The sequence below is a fragment of the Podarcis cretensis genome, assembly GCF_951804945.1.
Source record: "Podarcis cretensis genome assembly, chromosome: 18".
NCBI classification, from domain to species: Eukaryota; Metazoa; Chordata; class Lepidosauria; order Squamata; family Lacertidae; genus Podarcis; species Podarcis cretensis.
The window spans coordinates 3,661,234-3,681,941 of NC_137188.1; the positions used below are offsets into that span (position 1 = coordinate 3,661,234).

The following is a 20,708-nucleotide window of genomic DNA, read 5'->3' on the forward strand; positions in this document are numbered from 1 at the left end:
GGGGTCGTTTAACCGGCCTACAAGCCGCCCCCGAAATGAGCCGCCCACTCAGCAAGTCCCCGCACGCTGAGCTAAACCAGTGCAGCGCGGCAACTCACTTCTGCAGTGCCAAAAATCACGTCTGCGCAGGCACCAGAAATTGCGCCTGTGCAGGCGCAGATGCCGGAAATTGCAGGTGCGCGCGCGATCCAGCCCATGGAGCGATCTCCAATGGAGTGAACCCTAAACCTTGCTGACCCCTGGAGTAGGCCTTTTCTTCTTTCCAAATGTAAAAAACCAGTAGTGTCTGGAAACACCGCCAGAGGCCAGGGCAGATACAGATTAACATCAAACCGGCAAGATCTGGGTGATAACCACGGTTAGGCAGGCAGGAGTTTTAATAAACATCTAAAGGCGGAATTAAAAAGTGAGTTAGTCGGCTCTCCCCCTCACGGCCCCCTGATTCCAGGCCGACCATGAGCCACTGAGTGACTAACTCAGGGCAACTGGGACGCCTGCCCACGCTCTCTCTCTTGTGGGGTTTTACATGGAAGGGTGTCATTAACACTGGGCCTTACTCATCTCTGTGGTTAACCTTTAATGAAAATGTTAAGAAGCAAGGCTGCTCATTCACTTGCCTGGAGGGGAGGAACACCCACCCAAAAAGCAACACACCAAACTTGGAACACTCATTTCAAAAAAGGAATTTGACTCGGCTCCTCCCCTGCCCCTGAAAAGGAACTAATTCGGTTCCAGTTCAATTCACAGGTCATTCAAGACTTTTACAAACTGCTCTGCTAAAGTATAAAACACACACACACACACACACACACACACACACACACATGGTATGTTAGCAATTGTTTTGTTTATTTTGCAACAATTTTGATCCTTAGGCTTCAAAAGCAGCATGGGTAGAGTGACAACTAGACATATCGTCACAGCGACCGCAACCCAAGGTTTAAGGTGCCATTTGGCAATTGGACTATAGCAGGGACATCCAACCAGTAGATCGTGATCTACCGGTAGATCCCCAGCTGATCCTGTGCAATCCTCTCCTAAAAAAGCTCAACAACTCTGGGCAATCCACCCACCCACCCCACGCACATTCCTCCCCCCTCCAATGACAATGGGTAGATCACTGCCAGATTTTCTTATACTGGGAGTAGATCACAGTCTCTTGGGAGTTGGATATGCCTGGAATATACTGTGGGTCTGAGTTTCTAACACTGGTTGTAGTTCAAAGCACCTGGAGAATGCCGGTTTGGGGAAGGCTGACGCCCAACATCTGCTGAGCCAGAGAAGTTGTTGCCCTCATGCAGCATCTGGTCCTGACCGGATGGATACTAGAATCAGCAAGGGATACCCACATGACCTGAAGGTGCTGCTGTGCAATGCCAGGTCAATGATTCATAAGACCACTGCCATCCATGACTTGATCATGGATGGAGGACTTGACCTGGCATGTGTAACAGAGACTTGGTTGGATGAAGCAGATGGGCCTGTCCTTGCCTCTGCTTGTCCACCAGGTTTCTCTTACGCACAGCAACCCAGGTCATGTGGGCGGGGAGGGGGGGTTGCAGTGATTTTTAGAAAGTCATTAGTTTGCACCAGGCGTCCTATTGGGAAGACCCAGTTTTCTGAGTGCATGTTCTGGAAGTTGGGCAATAGGGGCAGTACAGGATTCCTTTTGGTGTACCGACCTCCCCGCTGCACCAGGGATTCCCTGCCCGAGCTGCTTCAGGTCGTGGCGGATGTTCTCCTGGAGACACCTAGCTTGGTTGTCCTAGGGGATTTTAACATCCATGCCGACACGACCTTACAAGGGGCAGCTTGGGACTTCGTGGAAAGCATGGCCTCCATGGGGCTGTCCCTGAATAAGTCTGGCCCAACCCATAGCCGCGGACATGCCTTGGACCTGGTGTTTACCTCTATGGATGTTGGTGATCTGACACTAAGTAAAAGTGAAACAAAAGAAGTGCCATGGTCAGATCACTTCCTGGTGCAACTGGACTTCTCTGCGACCCATCCCCTCTGCAGGGAGGTGGGACCAATTCGGATGGTCCGCCCCCGCCACTTAATGGATCCAAATGGTTTCCAGAGAGTGGTAGGGGATGCTTTATCCCATGTTGATGGCCTTTCAGCTGATTCCCTGGTGGCCCGCTGGAATGCGGAGTTAACCAGGGCTATTGACCGTTTGGCTCCGAAGCGCCCTCTCCGATTGCATGGAGCCCGGAGAGCCCCGTGGTTTTCCACGGATCTGAGGGCAATGAAACAATCTTTGAGACGGCTAGAGCGCCGGTGGCGGATAACTCATTCCGAATCTGATCGGACACAGGTTAGAGCTCAACGTCGAGCCTACCAAGTGGCGATAGCGACGGCGAAGAAGAATTTCTTCACCGCCTCTATTGCATCTGCAGAAAACAGCAGCAGGAGACTTTTTCAGGTGGTTCACAATTTAGCGGAACCACCTGTAACATCGGGGCCCAGTACGGGCCACATGTTCTCCTGCAATGATTTTGCAAAGTTTTTTGCAGATAAAATCGCTCAGATTCAGGAAGAAGTAGACTGCACCGTGGGAGCAGGGCCAGGGCGGGAGAGTGCTAGAGTTCTGTCTAGTCAAGTTGAGTGGGATCAATTCCAATCTGTTACCTCCGAGGATGTGGACAGGCTGCTTGGACGAGTGAAACCAACCACCTGTCTCCTGGATCCTTGCCCATCCTGGCTTATAAAAGCTAGCCGGGAAGGACTGGGCGATGGGCTTCGTGGGGTGGTGAATGCTTCCCTCCGTGAGGGAGCCTTCCCAGACCCGCTGAAAGAGGCGGTTATTAAACCGCTTCTTAAAAAACCATCTTTAGATGCGGCCACAATGGCCAACTATCGCCCAGTCTCAAATCTTCCATTCTTGGGCAAGGTGATAGAGCGAGTGGTTGTCGAACAACTCCAGGCACGCCTGGAAGAAGCGGACCATTTGGATCCCTTCCAGTCGGGATTCAGGCCTCATCATGGGACTGAAACTGCCTTGGTCGCACTGGTTGATGATCTCCGGCGGGCTAGGGACAAAGGTGAGAGCTGTTTCCTAGTTCTGCTGGATCTCTCAGCGGCGTTTGATACCATCGACCATAACATCCTTCTGGACCGTCTTGAGGGGCTGGGAGCTGGGGGAACTGTCCTACAGTGGTTCCGCTCCTTCCTCCTGGGCCGTGTTCAGAAAGTGGTGGTGGGGGATGAGTGTTCAGACCCCTGGGCTCTCATTTGTGGGGTGCCTCAGGGTTCTGTCCTCTCCCCCATGCTTTTTAACATCTACATGCAGCCGCTGGGAGAGATCATCAGGAGGTTTGGGCTGGGTGTTCATCAGTATGCAGATGATACCCAGCTCTACCTCTCTTTTAAATCAGAACCAGTGAGGGCAGTGAAGGTCCTGTGTGAGTGTCTGGAGGCGGTTGGAGGATGGATGGCGGCTAACAGATTGAGGTTGAATCCTGACAAGACAGAAGTACTGTTTCTGGGGGACAGGAGGCGGGCAGGTGTGGAGGATTCCCTGGTCCTGAATGGGGTAACTGTGCCCCTGAAGGACCAGGTGCGCAGCCTGGGAGTCATTTTGGACTCACAGCTGTCCATGGAGGCACAGGTCAAATCTGTGTCCAGGGCAGCTGTTTACCAGCTCCATCTGGTACGTAGGCTGAGACCCTATCTGCCTGCAGACTGTCTCGCCAGAGTGGTGCATGCTCTGGTTATCTCCCGCTTGGACTACTGCAATGCACTCTACGTGGGGCTACCTTTGAAGGTGACTCGGAAACTACAACTAATCCAGAATGCGGCAGCTAGACTGGTGACTGGGAGCGGCCGCCGAGACCATATAACACCGGTCTTGAAAGACCTACATTGGCTCCCAGTATGTTTCCGAGCACAATTCAAAGTGTTGGTGCTGACCTTTAAAGCCCTAAACGGCCTCGGTCCAGTATACCTGAAGGAGCGTCTCCACCCCCATCGTTCTGCCCGGACGCTGAGGTCCAGCGCCGAGGGCCTTCTGGCGGTTCCCTCATTGCGAGAAGCAAAGCTACAGGGAACCAGGCAGAGGGCCTTCTCGGTAGTGGCGCCCACCCTGTGGAATGCCCTTCCAGCAGATGTCAAAGCGATAAACAACTACCTGACATTCAGAAGACATCTTAAGGCAGCCCTGTTCAGGGAAGTTTTTAACGTGTGATTTTACTGTATTTTTGGTTTTTATGGAAGCCGCCCAGAGTGGCTGGGAAGGCCCAGCCAGATGGGCGGGATATAAATAATAAATTATTATTATTATTATTATTATTATTATTATTATTATTATTATCAGTCCAGGGCAAGTGGATTTCACGGAGCTGGGAGGGAGAGAAGCACATGGGCACATTTCTGGCAATTCTAAGATGGGAAAAGCCACAGCTCAGTGGGAGAGCAGTTGCTTGGAATGCAGAAGATCTGAGGCTTTTCATCTGCAGCATCTCCAGGTAGCGCTGAGATAAGAACTTCAGTGCTAAAGAAAGGTCAATAACTTTGGTCGGCCCTCATGCATGTTCACTTTATCAAATCTGACCCTCATGGAAAAAAGTTTGGGCACCCCTGCTCTAGAGCCATTGCTGGTCAGTGTAAACAGCAGTGAGCAAGGAGGAGGAACGGTCTGTGACTCAGTGCGAGACAACTTCCTGCGGTCCTAAGCCACATCCATCCTCCAGAACCAATTCTCCTCTTGAGGACCACAGATGATCTTGGATGCCGCTTAAAACTGACCTTCCGCTCAAATGATTATGAAGACCTCCCTGTTCCAAAAAAAGCTCTTTTGATCTCTAGGAGTTTACGTTCCTGTTTCCTAGCTCACCTTTGCTGCGTGTGTGTGTGTGTGTGTGTGTGTATGTAAGGAGGGAGCAATGAGAGTGTTTGCAAAGTGAAGTCCTCAACGACTCCTAGCAAGTCGAAAATAAAGAAAAACCACTGCTGTTATAAGGGCTGTAGCCACAAATGCAAAGGGTGGGGAGGGGGGTCATCTTCAGAAAAACCACTTTCTGAGTCATTGAGGGGGTGGGGAAATTAGGGAGGATTATTCAAACTCTGCACGATTCATCTTACCCAGATAAGAAGAACTACGCACTGTTGATTCATTAGAGAGAGGAAAAAACCCTTCATGTTCCCTTTCAGGAAATAGGGAGGCGGGGAGAAGAGGGAGTCACACCGTTCAGTGTTACATGAAAGCCAGTGGGAGGGGGCATCTAGAACACCAAAGGCTCTGTCCTTCCAATGCCTTAATTAGCAATATGAAGCGGGGAGGGGGGGATACATGCTTTCACGTCACCCTCCGAGCTCTGAACATCGTGACACCAGCAGCAGCTGAGCAATTATGCAAATCCAGCTGTGAAGGCAGCAGTTCTAGATTTATCATCCCAAAGTACACAGGGTATAGACGTACAAACACGCAGACATGTTTCAATTTTAAACAGGCCCCAGCCATGACAAGTAACTCTGGCCAATGAGCTATTCAGGCCAGAGAGCCCATCTCTATACCATTCAACCTGGAGGAAAATCTCAGGCTGGGGGTGAGGAGTTGGAAGCCAAACTGTGTTAGAAACTCAGATATATAAGCTAGGCGCCAAGACATAATGCCTAGTTGCCCTTTGGGGGCAAGATGGCTCTAAAGTCTTATTTTCCAAATGATGGACTGACTGTGATGGATTCTCAGTTAAACATCTGGCTAGTTCAGAGGACAACCTTGAGCCAGGTTAATAACTTTGAGAACTTAAAGAAGAAAAGTCACTTGATCCAAAGACAGTCCGCCTATCTATTGGCCTATTCCAACCTCTTTTCCATAATGGTGACTCAGACCATTCATAACATAGGAATATTCTTCCCAACTCTGAGCAGGGCAGTGGGGGAACTAAAAACAAATGAAAACTCCAGACAAATTTTGATATATATTTTTGTACCTTCTTGGGCATATAACATTGCCTATTATCAGGACTGATTGAAATAAATACAACATCTTTGGCAAGACATTCATCTATATTGCTGCTATCCTACCTAAAAGGGAAAGGTTCATTCTATTCCAAACTTTCAAGTTCTTTTTTATCTCAGTACAAACTTTCTCATAATTACCTTTATATAAATTCAGCTTTTTATTTGTAAGCCAAATTCCTAGACATTTGACTTTCTTATAAATCTCCATGTTTGTCATTACTCCTAACTCTCTTTTTTCCAACTCAGTCATATTTTTAACTATCATCTTAGTTTTTCCTTTATTTACCGTATTTTTCGCTCTATAGGACGCACCAGACCACAAGACGCACGTAGTTTTTGGAGGAGGAAAACAAGAAAAAAAAATTCTGAATCTCAGAAGCCAGAACAGCAAGAGGGATCGCTGCGCAGTGAAAGCAGCAATCCCTCTTGCTGTTCTGGCTTCTGGGATAGCTGCGCAGCCTGCATTCACTCCATAAGACGCACACACATTTCCCCTTAATTTTTAGGAGAGAAAAAGTGAGTCTTATAGAGCAAAAAATACGGTATCTTAAATCCAGCCACCCGCCCACATTCCTGAATTTTCTCTAAAAGTATTGGGAGTATCGGGAGAGATGTCCATTGGCTCTTCTACTGTGATTACTAAATCATCTGCAAATGCTTTTAATTTAAATTCCAAAACAGTTCAGGTCCAATGATCCCCAGATGGGGGAAATCTCAGGCGCCATCCTGGCATATTCACTTGGTCGCAAGTGGCTGATAGGTAAAGGTAAAGGGACCCCTGACCATTAGGTTCAGTCGTCGCCGACTCTGGGGTTGCGGCGCTCATCTCGCTTTACTGGCCAAGGGAGCCAGCGTACAGCTTCCGGGTCATGTGGCCAGCAGGACTAAGCCGCTTCTGGCGAACCAGAGCAGCGCACGGAAACGCCGTTTACCTTCCCGCCGGAGCGGTACCTATTTATCTACTTGCACTTGGCCATGCTTTCGAACTGCTAGGTTGGCAGGAGCAGGGACCAAGCAACGGGAGCTCACCCCATTGTGGGGATTCGAACTGCCGACCTTCTGATTGGCAAGTCCTAGGCTCTGTGGTTTAGCCCACAGCGCCACCCGCGTCCCTGGCTGATAACCAGGAGCAAAATGCGCCTGGCAAATTTCGAACGCTGGCTTGTGGGAAGGGGAAGCTATCAGCTGCAACAGGCACCCCTTTTCAGGCCTGATTTCAGCAACAAGGTGGGGGCCGCCGACACAAGGCATTCATGGATGAATGGACTAAGAGCCTTGAAAGGTGCAATAAAGTATACCCCAAACTCTGCTTGTAGGAGTGGCTGAGCTTCTTTAACGAAGGTGGGCAGATGCACACTTTATAAGCCAAATTACACTGTTGTGGTGCGCTGCTGTTTCCGTATTTGAAACTTCACTGCATTTACATAGCTAAGTAAGGCCAATGTTGAACCAAGCTGAACGCAAGGTGTGTTATGTTGAAAACCACAACTTCTGTATTGGGGGGGGAAGCTGAAATGCTGCAACCCCAGTAAATTACGCAAATAGGCTGAGTATGCATAACCTTATTTTGCATAGCCAGTATTCGCTTTTTTTTCTTCTTCAGTGTATTCTGGTTGGGTAGCCTTGGAAAGGGGAACTGAGTGTGCCTTGCAGAACATATGACCCCTCCTCCCCATGTCTGCATTTGATAAATTCTAGCATGCACACGCACCCCCCCCCAATGATAACTTTCTGGCAGAACGAACGCAAACATATCAGGGACAAAGTTCAAGGACTGATTCTCTCTGTTTAAGAGCTGCTGAGTTAAGCAGGGCTGAAAGAGCCACCCCTGTGATGTGGTGGTCGGAGTGCCAGACTAGGACCTGGCAGAGATCAGGGTTCAAATCTCTCAATCAGCCACAAGGGTCACTGGGTGACCTTGGGGGCCAGTCACCGCGTCTCTCAGCCTAAGGTACCTTATAGGGTCGCTGTGGGGATTGTAAGGAGGTGAAGAAAACCGTGTACAGTGATGTTACTCAACCTTAGTTCCTTGGGTTTTGTAGGACTACAAATCCCATCATCCTTGACTACTGGCTAAGCTAGAAGTGGATGATGGGAAATGCAGTCCTACAACATCATGGGGCCCACAGTTGAAGAACACCAATGTACACCTCCCTCCCTTGAGCAACTTGGGAGAAAAAGGTGACCCCCAAATAAATGCAATGAATAAAAATAATGTCTGGTTTATTTAAAGACCCCCCCACTGAGAACACCCAAAAACAGTGGTACCTCGGGTTAAGTACTTAATTCGTTCTGGAGGTCCGTTCTTAACCTGAAACTGTTCTTAACCTGAAGCACCACTTTAGCTAATGGGGCCTCCTGCTGTCGCCACACCACCGGAGCACGATTTCTGTTCTCATCCTGAAGCAAAGTTCTTAAGCTGAAGCATTATTTCTGGGTTAGCGGAGCCTGTAACCTGAAGCATATGTAACCCCAGGTACCACTGTACCTAGAATCATAAATGTAGAGCTGAAAGGGACCACAGGGATCCCTGCAATGCAGGAATCTTGTTCTCTGCAATGGGGCTCGAACCCACAACCTTGCGATTAAGAGTCTCATACTCTACCAACACACACACACACACACACACCTCAATTGCTGAGTAGGTCTCCTCTGACCGAAAATCCAGTACTCATTTGGAATCTGCATACCACAATCCCAAATGCTCTGCTTCACTCAAACAGAACCAATTCCCACCTTGCTACTTGAACCTCCAGCAAAGGAAACAGAGCAGTGAAACTAAGAGACAGTCTGCTGACGTCAGAGACCTCAGCTCTGAAACCACAAGGGCACCCTTCTTTCCTTTGGTGCCAGAAAGCTTCTAAGCCTGGGGAGGAGAGAATTTTATTTTTATCTATTTTTTACAGCTGACTATACAAAGCCCAATGTCGGCAGGCTAGCTAACAGTGCTGTCCAAAGTGGATTGATTTCTAAAAAGCCTTGCGGAATCCCTGCAACGTCCCTCATCTCGGTAATGGCTTCGGATGCACAGCGGGGGAAATGCTGCGGGTCAGGGCGACAGAAGGCACTTCTTATGCACACATGCGCCCAGCGCATGACTTATACGTGGAAGACACCATCACGGGATATGGTAATGGGCTTTAAGAGGGGACTGGACGGAACAAGCCGTGGAAAGCAGGTCTAACGGAGCAGCGTTCACCACCAAGGTCAAGCGGAAAATGCCTTCCTAGTGCCAGATTCCGGAGGCCGGGGAACAAGGGTTGGTCTGATTGACACCTCGACAAGGGGGCCATTACTGAAACCTGAGTGAGTGAGCCAGGCGGAGTGAGTCTGACTCAGCTCTGTCTGCCTGGGTACTTGGCGCAGGAGCAGCAGAGGTTGGGACGCAGGGGAGGGGCTCACTATGGTCCTGTTGCCCCCACCAGGTAATACTTCTACTTTGGGACTTGTATCTGGCGCTGGAGGCCACAGAGCAGCACAGGGAGACGGCTTGTTTACTACCCACCCATCTCTCTACTCGAACCAGAGGAGGAGGTTGCACAGGTGGGATGGAGAACACAAGGACAGTGCTTTGAGGTCCATACCGGGATGACCTTAACAGGACCCGACGGGCACCATGGAAACCTGGGGCTGTCTCAAAATGTCACCTATGCATACTGTAGGGCTTTAGATTTGGCACGGATGCAGAAAGCGGGGTGGTCTGAGCTGTGGGGTGGTGGTGCTGACGGAGACTACCGAAATTGTCGCGGTCAGGCCATTTCCTGGTGAGGTTTGGACTGGCAGCCAACCCAATTGCATGCAGGGTTGCATGACCGACTACGAAGGTTCCCCCCCCCCCCCGACTTGCAGGATCTGATTCCTGCATGCCCTGGGAGACTCTTCCAGGCGACGGGAAATATACACACTAGATGCTGTGGTTTGTTTGATGTGGATTTTCAGGGCGTACAATAATTTCATTTTGTTCTGGATGTTTCAATTGGGGCGTCTCCAATTAAGTTATACTCGGAGCAGACGCAATGGAATTTATGGGCCTAAGTTAGGCATGCCCATTTATTTCAGGGTATCTACTTGGAGTCATTGGGTACTACAACCCAGTATCATCCTGAGTAATAATATTTATTCTAGACATTAATTAAAAATATTATTAATAGAAGGTTGTTTCCAATATTAGTCATATTCAGAGAAGGCCCATTAAAATTAATGGGTATGATTAACTTAGACCTATTAATTCCAATGTGCCTAGTCTGATTAACTGCACACAACCCAAAATTTATTCTATATAAATTTTTCTAGGGCAGGCACCCCCAAACTTGGCCCTCCAGCTGTTTTGGGACTACAATTCCCATCATCCCTGACCACTGGTCCTGTTAGCTAGGGATGATGGGAGTTGTAGTCTCAAAACAGCTGGAGGGCCGAGTTTGGGGGTGCCTGTTCTAGGGGACTTACACACACTTTTAAAAAAAATGTTAAACAAAAAGAGCTTTACAGATTCTTAATTCCACCCCCCAGCCAGATTTTGCTCTAAAATAAAAGTTTCAATTTTAAAAAATGCATCGGGTTGGAATGTCAACAAACTGAGATGGTCTTCTGAAATGAGATTTATTACTCTGTGCAAACCAAGCTTGAAAATAACCCAGTGATGGAAAGAAACTAAGCAGAGAGGCAACTGCACTTTCGATTTCTGTGAAAGCGTTAGGAACACATGTGAACACACAGAGCTGCCCAAACAGGAAAGGGGACATTAACCACCATGCACTGCTCCCTGGGAACAGCCTAACAAGACGATCAAAAATAGCGCACCCTCCTAAACGGGCAGGATGTTTTGGAAACCGGAGTATCCACAGCACCGAGATGACAGAAAGCCAAGGCTAACATCAGCGTGCAGCGGGGCTTGCCCTTCTCTCCTTAAAAACAAACAAACTGTCATTCCTCAACCACTCGCACACTTAGCAGCTGACCTGTGCAGTGCGGATCTCTTACAGCCACTGGGGTCTCCACAAGGCTTTTGGGACCCTGCCTCATTTTAACCGCTGAAAGGCATGGAAACACAACTGATGGAAATGCCATAGGCCACAGAAATACGGTACTCAAATAAGCTCCGTGCCAGATAGGAGGAGGAGGAGGAAGAGGAAGAAGAAGAAGAGGCCCATTCTCTGGCAAGAGAATGCAAGTCCTCTGACCCAGCTGAGATGCTGAGCACAGCAGCCTTTTGAGAAGAGGTTCTCTCTTTCACGCCCACCATATTATACTTCCAAAAATGTTATTTCTCTGGGGTTAGATCCGCCCCAAACACTATTATTCATAAGAGGGAGGGAGGGGGCAGCCACATTCGTGAGATGTTTAGAATGCTACACAGACGCACCACTGCAAAAATGAAATGAGGCGTCATCGCCAGCGAGCTCCAAAATAACCAAACATGGATCACAGCGGGGAGAAATTTGCAGGCATGTCTCTTCCATGAAGGAACAGGAACTGAAGAACATTCTTTACTTAAGTTTGCGTCCCTCGTTTCGCCCTTTGTTTCCACTGCACATCTTCTTCCAACCAGTGGAAAACCCACAGGTAGAAAATGACCTTAGGGTTGCTTTTTATTCAACAACAACAACATCATGAGAAAGTTACAAGCATTTCCATGTATCCTGTGGGATAGCCCAGTCAGTAGAGCAGGAGACTCTTAATCTCAGGGTTGTGTGTTTGAGCCCCTCATTGGGCAAAAAGGTTCCTGCACTGCAGGGGGTTGAACTAGATGACCCTTGCGATCCCTTTCCAACTCTACAATTCTATTATTCATCTCTCAATCCAAAGCCACTCCATAGCTAATTAATTCTATTAATTTGTTTTTCTGTACTTTATCGCCTCCCTAAAACAGCAGGGCCCTGTTACCTAGCGCTGAAGACACAAAAAAGGAACCTAATCCTTTATATCAGTTTTGCACAATCCATGCAGCCACAGAGTATTAATTGTTCCTCGCAGCAGCTTATCCAAAATGAGTGACTGAGTCCAAATAAGTTAGTTCTTGGTATGAGCTTTCGTGTGCATGCACACTTCTTCAGATACCGTGCATGCACACGAAAGCTCATACCAAGAACTAACTTAGTTGGTCTTTAAGGTGCTACTGGAAGGAATTTTTTTTGTTTTGACTATGGCAGACCAACACGGCTACCTATCTGTAACTGAGTCCAAATGTTGGGGGAAAGGAGGTATGCAACACTGGATTTGGGTTTGGAAGAAGAAGAAGAAGTCTGGAAGAGGAAACCCTTAATTATCCCGTAATAATTTAATGCTCTTGGGAAACAGATGAAATGTGCCTCTCCAAGAGCACACATTACAGCAGGCAAAGGATTGCGAGGTGTGGAAGTGTCAAAGGGAGGAACAGGAGGCAAGAACTAGATGTTTGGGGTGTGGACCTAGAGGAGTATCTGCAAGTGGGTGAGTCATCCACAAACAGGAAAAGTAGGATTACTTTGAAATGGCTGGCCTGGGATGCAAAGAATGTCTTGGGACTCAAAAGAGTGTGTATGCGGGGGAGCATGATAGGGTGGGGAGAGCTGAACAGAAAAGGTTGGCAAAGGACCAAGCAGGCAACAGCTCTGTGTCCTGAGCAATGGGGTCAGGACAGAGAGAGCAAGGCCAGTGACAGTTGCATTCAGTGGGTCAACTGAGGATTTGGGAGGTTAAAGCAAGAAGATTACTGGGTGCAAAATAATAATAATAATAATAAATGCTTTGGTTACACTGAGTAATGAACACACCACACCAGGATAGCATTTGACCGCAAACGGGAGGGATTAATGAGAAGCAAGGGGGAAGTTTCCAAACAATTTACACATACAAAAATATCTTATCAAAGATGATAAAGGGCAGGGTGGAGTTTCTATTTACACTAGATGTGGCGGCAGCTGAAGGATCTCTTTATCTTTTGGGCAACTGCTCAAGCCATCCCTCCTCCTCCTGCCAGTCGTGGGCACAGATAAAAGCAGTTGGGACAATGAATGTAATTTTTACCAGGGGGTGGGGTGGGGGACATCTCAAGGTTCCCCAGCCCTGGTGTATTACGTGTTTATCAGCAACTTTACTCAAATGACTCAAACTTACAAACATAACAGAAACATTGAAGCCAATTGCAACACACACAAACACCACATCTATACAAATGAAAGGCAGGTCTAGCAGGCAATGCTGCCTCAACCAAAGGAGGCCACAAATACTTTAAAGCTTGAGGGCCAAAAGCCTGGGAGAAAGGAGAAGCTTTCATGCCAGAACCAGGCAAGGAAGGCGCCACACAAGCCCTATCTCATCACTGCTCCCCTACAACTGGAGTGCAGAGATATGAAACCCTCACATGTTTACAGAGTCAGTCCATAGTAAGCATAATGACTAGCAGCCAAGATGCGTTTCCCTCCAGAAACGTGCCTAATTTTCCACTTAAAAGCCATCTAAGCTAGATGTCCCTGGCAAACTGCAAGCAAGCCAGGAAGCAAGGAGCACGCACAGGAAGATGTACCAAGCTGTGTGTGGAAGGCAAGCCCGGAAGAGCCTTGCAAGAAGCGAAAGGGGAAGGGATGGCAGCCAGTGGGTGCAAGGAAGTAGAGATCAGTTTGTCAGGAGTTGAGATGTAGAAAAGGGGAGGGGGGTGAGCTGTTCTGCACAGGAGATTCAAATGGAAGAGGTTTCCTTGTGGATGATTTCTGAAGGGGGAAAAGTCAAGATCAAAACCCTGGGGGGAGACATAAAAGCACACGGAACAGAGGAAAGCACTCAAGGATAAAGGACAAATGTGGCAAAGACTGGCTTAATTTCACACCAGGATCATCTCCAGGAAAAAGTTTTGAGGACAGGAAAGTTTAAATATTAGAGAAGGTGCTTGTGTGGAAGTGAGTGTGCCTCGTGTCCTGCACAAAAGGCAAAATTTGAATCCATTGCTCCTCTTACTTTCACCTCTGCCCCCACCCACCCCTGGTATGTGGCCCTCGGCAGGTTACCGGGAAGGTAACATGGCCCTCGGGGTGCAAACAGTTCACCACTCCACCTGGCATTAAGAGGGGGGGTCAAATTTTAACATGGGAACATGCTGAGAGAGACAAGAGTTCTGCAGGAGTAAGGAGCTGATGCAGTCCAAGTGAGACATCATGTGGATGAGTAGCACTGGGGAGCTGAACCAATTTCTAATGCACATGTCTGTATAAAGAGTGTGAAGCGTTTGGTGTGAAGGGCGACCTTCAGAGAAAAACACTGCACGTATGACCTCCTTGCCCTTTGCATAACATTCTCTGTTTCCTCACTAAGAAACATCCAGTTGCATCACACATCCGTCCCCCCCCCCAACATAATGCCTGCCCTGGCAGGAAGGCCCCCCCCAACTTAACACACACAGTTTCTGGATAGCCCCATTGTGTAATAAACTCAACCCAAATTCACCCATAGAAGTTCCCCCCATGGAAGTTCCATTTCCAAGCAGCCAAACTTCCCCCACATAACAGCCCCCTTCCAATGCAACTCACTCAAGTGGCAAAGTGCTCCCCATTCACATAGCCCCCCACCCCCCATGTTTTTGCACAGTGGAGTTACTGACATATAATTTTGTCACATTCCTTCTTTCCGCCCCACCCCCGCCGCTTAACACTTCCAATTGCTCCCTACCCCCCTAGCCACATAGGCAACAAATTATTCCATGCATGCACACAACATATGATTCCCCGCCCCTAATGGGGTACCCCTAGACACCCATTTATTACCACAAAACAGCCCCAATTGTAGCCCCCAGAGAGGATACAGAAACCACCCCTCTAGAATAAGCCTCTATGAAGCCTGTTTCCTCCTTATAACCAACTAAGCTGCACTCTCCAAGTCCCCCCAAATAATAACCCCAATACCACAGCAGCCCCCAAAATCTCCCGAACTCCCAATATAGCAACCACCCTTCATCTCCCTCCCCAACCTGTCCCCACATAATCCTGCAAACTGACACTGCACCCCCCAACCCCCCATACGGTAACCCCTGAACCTTATACATCCCCCTTCCCAATATAACAACCCCTCAAAATCCCTCTCCCCAACTCCCCCATATGTCACCCCCCAAAAAAACTTACACATCCCCCCAAATACCCCATATGCTCCTCCCCACATATAACAACCCCTCAAAATCCCTCTCCCCAACTCCCCCCCTATGGCAACCCCCCTGCACTTACATATCCCCCAGATGACAACTCCCCCAAAATCTCTCCCTACATAGAGCAATCCCACCCCATCAGCACAACTGCCCCCAAAAGCACTCAAATCCCCAAATACCTCATATGGCAACCCCCCCGTACCCCTCCCCGCATACAGCAACCTCTCAAAAGAAAAGCAGAAAAACTCAGGTGACACAGCAGCCCAAAAATCCCCCACCCCAACAGACTCCCCCCAAATCCCCCCATGTGGCAACCCCCCCAAATACCCCTCCCCACAACTAGCAACCTTCCCCCCAAAAAACCCCCCCCACACACACACAACTAAAAGCCTCCTATAACCCCCCAGGTGACACAACAGCCCATCAAATCCCCCACCCCAACAGACTCCCCCCATATGGCAACCCCCCCAAATACCCCTCCCCACAACTAGCAACCTTTCCCCCCCAACCCCCCCCACACAACTAAAAGCCTCCTATAACCCCCCCAGGTGACACAACAGCCCATCAAATCCCCCACCCCAACAGACTCCCCCCATATGGCAACCCCCCCAAATACCCCTCCCCACAACTAGCAACCTTCCCCCCCAAAAAACCCCCACACACAACCAAAAGCCTCCTATAACCCCCCCAGGTGACACAACAGCCCATCAAATCCCCCACCCCAACAGACTCCCCCCAAATGGCAACCCCCCCAAATACCCCTCCCCACAACTAGCAACCTTTCCCCCCAACCCCCCCCCACACACACAACTAAAAGCCTCCTATAACCCCCCAGGTGACACAACAGCCCATCAAATCCCCCACCCCAACAGACTCCCCCCATATGGCAACCCCCCCAAATACCCCTCCCCACAACTAGCAACCTTCCCCCCCAAACCGCCCCCCCCACACACACACAACCAAAAGCCTCCTATAACCCCCCCCCAGGTGACACAACAGCCGCTCGAATCCCCCCATAAAAATGCAGGAGAGAAGACAGAGCCCCCCCACCCCTGCCCCCCTCTCCTTGGCGGGGGGGGCTCCCCTCCCTGGGCCTCCGGCCTCCCCCACCACTCACGTAGACGGGCAGGGGCCACGGGTAGACGGCCGGCTCGGCTCCCACGGGCGACTTGAGCCGCAGCTCCAGCCTCTCGCCCATGTTGGCGGCCGAAGGGACCGCGGCGCGGCGGCGAGGGAGCAGGCGAGGTCAGGTCGGGGCGGCGGAGGGGGCCCAGCGGCGGCGGACCCGCACCATGCTAGACCGGCGGCGGCGGCGGCGGCTGAGGAGGAGCACCAGCGAGAGGCGAGGAAGGAGGGGGCGGGAGGGAGGGAGAGCGAGGAGGCCGCTCCTTCCCCTGCACTCTATTGTCGTCGCTCGCGCCGGGCCGGGCGCCTCGTCAGCCGCACCAAGAGCGACGCGGCCGCCATTTTGGGCCGCTCGCGCCGCCCCCCCCGCTCCCTTCGCACGCCCGGCGGCGTCAGGGAAGGGAGGGGCCGCGGAGGAGGGCAAGGGCGGCCAAGCTAGCAGGGGCGCCAAGGGAAAGCAGGCGGGCGGGAGATGCCAACCAATGTTATTTCCATAGGTTGTTTCGCTACTATCGTGGTGGTGGGATAAGGTCGCGGGCGGGCGGGAGCGCGCGCAGGGAAGGCGAGGACGCACGCGCGGGCGGATGAGGGAGAGAAAGCGCGAACGCACGACAATGCGCGGAGGGGGCGCGCACGGGCGGGGGGCGGGACCAACTACGAGAGTGGGCGGGGCTTCTCGCCTTACCCCCCAAATTTAAAAAAAGTAGGCAGGCGGGTGTCCAGGAGGTGGGCGGGGCCAACCACGAGAGTGGGCGGGGCTTGTCTTCTCTCTCTCCCTCGACATACCCAATAAAATAGTAATGAAAAGCGCGGCGCGCGGGAAAATGTGAGGGGTCGCGCGTGCGCGCTGAGGAGAGGCACGCTTAAGGGGCGCGGGCGGCCGAAGAGAGAGAGAGAGTGACAGCGCGCGTGCGCGAGCGAAACCTCTCCCCCCGCGCGCGCGCGCACGCGCTCTAGCCTCTGCGCGTGCGTGCCTTGTCCTCAGTTGCCCTCAGCGACGGCGCTGCCTGTCAGGAGGCGGCGGTTGAGGCGTCGGGCGCGCGCCTCGCTCAAGGTGTCTCCCTCACACTCCGGCGGGGGCGCGCTTCTAGTCCAGAGGGACTCGCAGTGGCGGAGACACGCGTTTCTTCCTGAGAGGCGGGTTCACACGAGACGGAGAGAGATGCGGGTCGGGTTCAAAGGAACCAAAACCCTCCACGCAACCTCTGAGGAAAACAGGCTGATAAAAAAATTAAATGCCTGAAGTGGTTAGGATGCATATATATATATATATATATAATTTTATTAATGTATTAATTTCAGTGGGTGTCCTCCAGGGTATAATTTAACTGCATACAACCCAGAATGTGCCATCTGAGTGCAAACCTTCTAGGATCTCATTTCATTTTCGGTTTTTTTTTAATTCAAGTTACTAGTCCTCAATACTATTTATTTTATTTTAAACATTTATATACCAGCTCGCTTATATTTCCATTTATATAGTAAATTAGTATATGAATAAGATAGTACAGGATGAGTCCTTTAAAAGAGGCCCCATGGATACAGATTGCACATGTTCCACGGGGCCTCTTTTATTTTATTTTTTATAATAATATTTATTACATTTTTGTATAACCAATAAAAAACATACATAATAACAAAATATTTTCCATTATCCACATTTCATTCTCAACTTTGGACTTCCTCACATCTCTTGTTCCTGCTTTCTAAACATAGATTTTACCAGCAAATTATTAACTTAATTTAATTCATATCATATAATTTTCCAATATTTAATGTCTCAAATTTTGGGATTTAACATACTCTTATTGAAGCTTAATCATAAAATATTACTTATCCAAAATTTATCTTTTCATCTACCAATTAAATTTAAATTTATATTCTTTATAACTAGTTTGTTGGAGCCGTGTTTTTGCTAATCTTACATCTTTCTTAACATTCGTACAATTTACAATATTTTTGTAGATAGTCCTTAAATCTCTTCCAGTCCTCCTCCACCTCATGGGGCCTCTTTTAAAAGACTCACCTTAAATATAAATATAAATATAAATATAAATATAAATATAAATATAAATATAAATATGGTGGTATATAAATTATAAGCTAGTAGAAACTTATATGCTAATTTAGGTCAGTTAATTTAAGCAGGTCTGATCATGAATATAGCCCAGTTATATAGCATCAGGAGGTGGGGAAGTGTGGTCCCCAAGGCCTCTCTATCTGGCCCTTGGAACTCTCTCTAAGCCTCGCTGATCTGGCATCATACCCCCCTTGAATGTTCCCTGCTTGGCTGGGATGTCCTTGGATTCTAATAATGCCTCTAGGTGACATCCCACCATAACAAAGGTCAAATCCACATTGCATGTGGCCCCCAGAAGCTTCCCCAGAAAGGAATTCGGCCCTCAGGCTGGAAAAGTTTCCCCATCCGTCATTATCAATATATTTTCAAATCAATCTGTTTATCTGCCAAACAAGCAGATTTTTCTGGTCCTTCTGTATTCCTTTGCAGGCAGATTTGTTAAATTTTGTGGGGCTGGGGGAGTGTGGGCACACGGCTTGCAGAGGAGGGTTTGAGAGCAACGTTTTGGACGTGCGGCAGATGCTCCGTCTGCAGCTGCTGGAACAGAACATTGCAAGGGGGGGGCGTCTTTGGAAGGGAAGGAGAAATAGCAGCTCAGATTGTCTCGGCAGCTCTAGTCCAGCAGGGGGAGGAAATCTGGTCCTTGGTGCTTCCAAGGTCTGCAAAGGAAAACTGCGAGGTGGGGGGGGGTGGATAAGAGAAATGTGAGTTTCCAGATCCAGGAATCGGCTGCAGGTGTGGAACCTTTCACTTTGAAAACGCAAAAGCGACGGCTTTGTTTCTTTTCTTTTGCAAAAGTCCATTCTGCAGCATTGCAAACAGCGCTCCCTGTACCAAAATAGGGTTTTTATATTGTAATTTTAAGTTGTGAGCCACACTGAGATTTGCAGGGCAGGAGCAGCTGTTGGCATCCCTTCCCTGGAGACAAGCCAGAAAAGCTTTTCTGGGCGGAGGTAGACCTGTGCAAGAAATACTGAACAAGATGGACCAGTGGTCTAAGCCTATATGAGGCCACTTCCTATGTTCCTCTTTAGCCAGGCCTTTGGTTGATTAACATTTGATGCCCTTTTAAAATGTGTTGTGGGGGACGTTAATTGGGTTGTTTTTGTTTTGTCTTGATTATGTATTTTGGGTTTTTATATTGTGATTTCATCCTGTGAACCGCCCTAAGACCTTCAGGTATAGGATGATATAATAATAATAATAATAATAATAATAATAATAATAATAATAATAATAATGTAAAGGTAAAGGGACCGCTGACCATTAGGTCCAGTTGTGGCCGACTCTGGGGTTGCGGCGCTTTATTGGCCGAGGGAGCCGGCGTACAGTTTCCAGGTCATGTGGCCAGCAGAACCAGAGCAGTGCACAGAAATGTCGTTTACCTTCCCGCCGGAGCGGTACCTATTTATCTACTTGCACTTTGATGTGCTTTCAAACTGCTAGGTTGGCAGGAGCAGGAACCGAGCAACGGGAGCTCACCCCGTCATTGCGGGGATTCGAACCGCCGACCTTCTGATCGGCAAGTCCTAGGCTCTGTGGTTTAACCCACAGCGCCACCTGCGTCTAATAATAATAATAATAATAATAATAATAAATTCATTAATTTAGAGCAAAGGATCCTAAATTCAGTCCTTGCCATTTCCAGACAGTGTACGGAGGGTGAATTTCTGGAAATATACACATGCATACATATTTTATGTGCACATATTTTCACATGCAGCATCAGTCAGCAACTGGTTGCCAAGAAAGCTCTCTGAAGGGGGTTAGTCCTCAGCCAAGGAAAGCCCTCTCTGGAGCATAGCTGTCAAACCTTCCCTTTTTTTGCGGGAAATTCCCTTATTCCAGCGCGGCTTCCCGCTGCTTCCTGCTGCTATCCCAGATTTGGGACAGGTGAGCCTGCTGATCCCTTATTTTCAAATCTGAAAGTTGACAGCTATGCTCTGGAGTAATCTAGGTCACCGATCAGGGCAACCCAGAATCCAAATCAAAAGTTATTTCTCCCCCACCTCTTTCTCGCCTCTTGCAGATTCCTTCCCTGCCTGCGGCTGCACAATTGGACTGGCAGCTGTGAGGCATGTCCCCACACATGTCTGTCTACGCCCACAAAAGTTTTTCTGGCTTGTCTCCAGGAAAGGGATGCCAACAGCTGCTCCTGGCCCGCCTTGCCTGGTTGGCAGGCATGTTATCAAAACACCCCCTGCCGCCTTGCCGCCGCCTTTCAAGCTGCTGCGGAGAGCCACAAAGGCTGAAATTTGGTTCCCTCCCAGTTGAACATCCTATCGCACCCCCTTGTCTGTTTTAACAGGGCAGCAACACGTGGCTTTCCCGTGGCAGGAAAATTAACTAGACCACCCTGACACGATTGACTGGACCTTTTACTATCTGTGGTCTGTTAAGTGCTTTGCTTTCCTGGAAAGAGGTGTGTGT

General features: G+C 49.2%; 1 protein-coding gene across 5 annotated transcripts in view; it reads right to left on the reverse strand.

Moving 5' to 3' along the window:
• Window positions 1-16,558, reverse strand: part of DOT1L (DOT1 like histone lysine methyltransferase) — a 78,931-nt gene extending 62,373 nt beyond the window's left edge. For 2 of the 5 annotated variants that reach the window (XM_079960414.1, XM_079960413.1), the window contains exon 1: window positions 16,191-16,557. In XM_079960414.1, the coding sequence (XP_079816540.1) occupies window positions 16,191-16,271 (81 nt within the window). In that variant the 5' untranslated portion in view covers window positions 16,272-16,557. Of the gene's footprint in view, window positions 1-16,190 lie in introns of all 5 variants that reach the window. The other 3 variants (XM_079960417.1, XM_079960416.1, XM_079960415.1) reach the window with 2 other exon arrangements.
• Window positions 16,559-20,708: the final 4,150 nt, after the last annotated feature.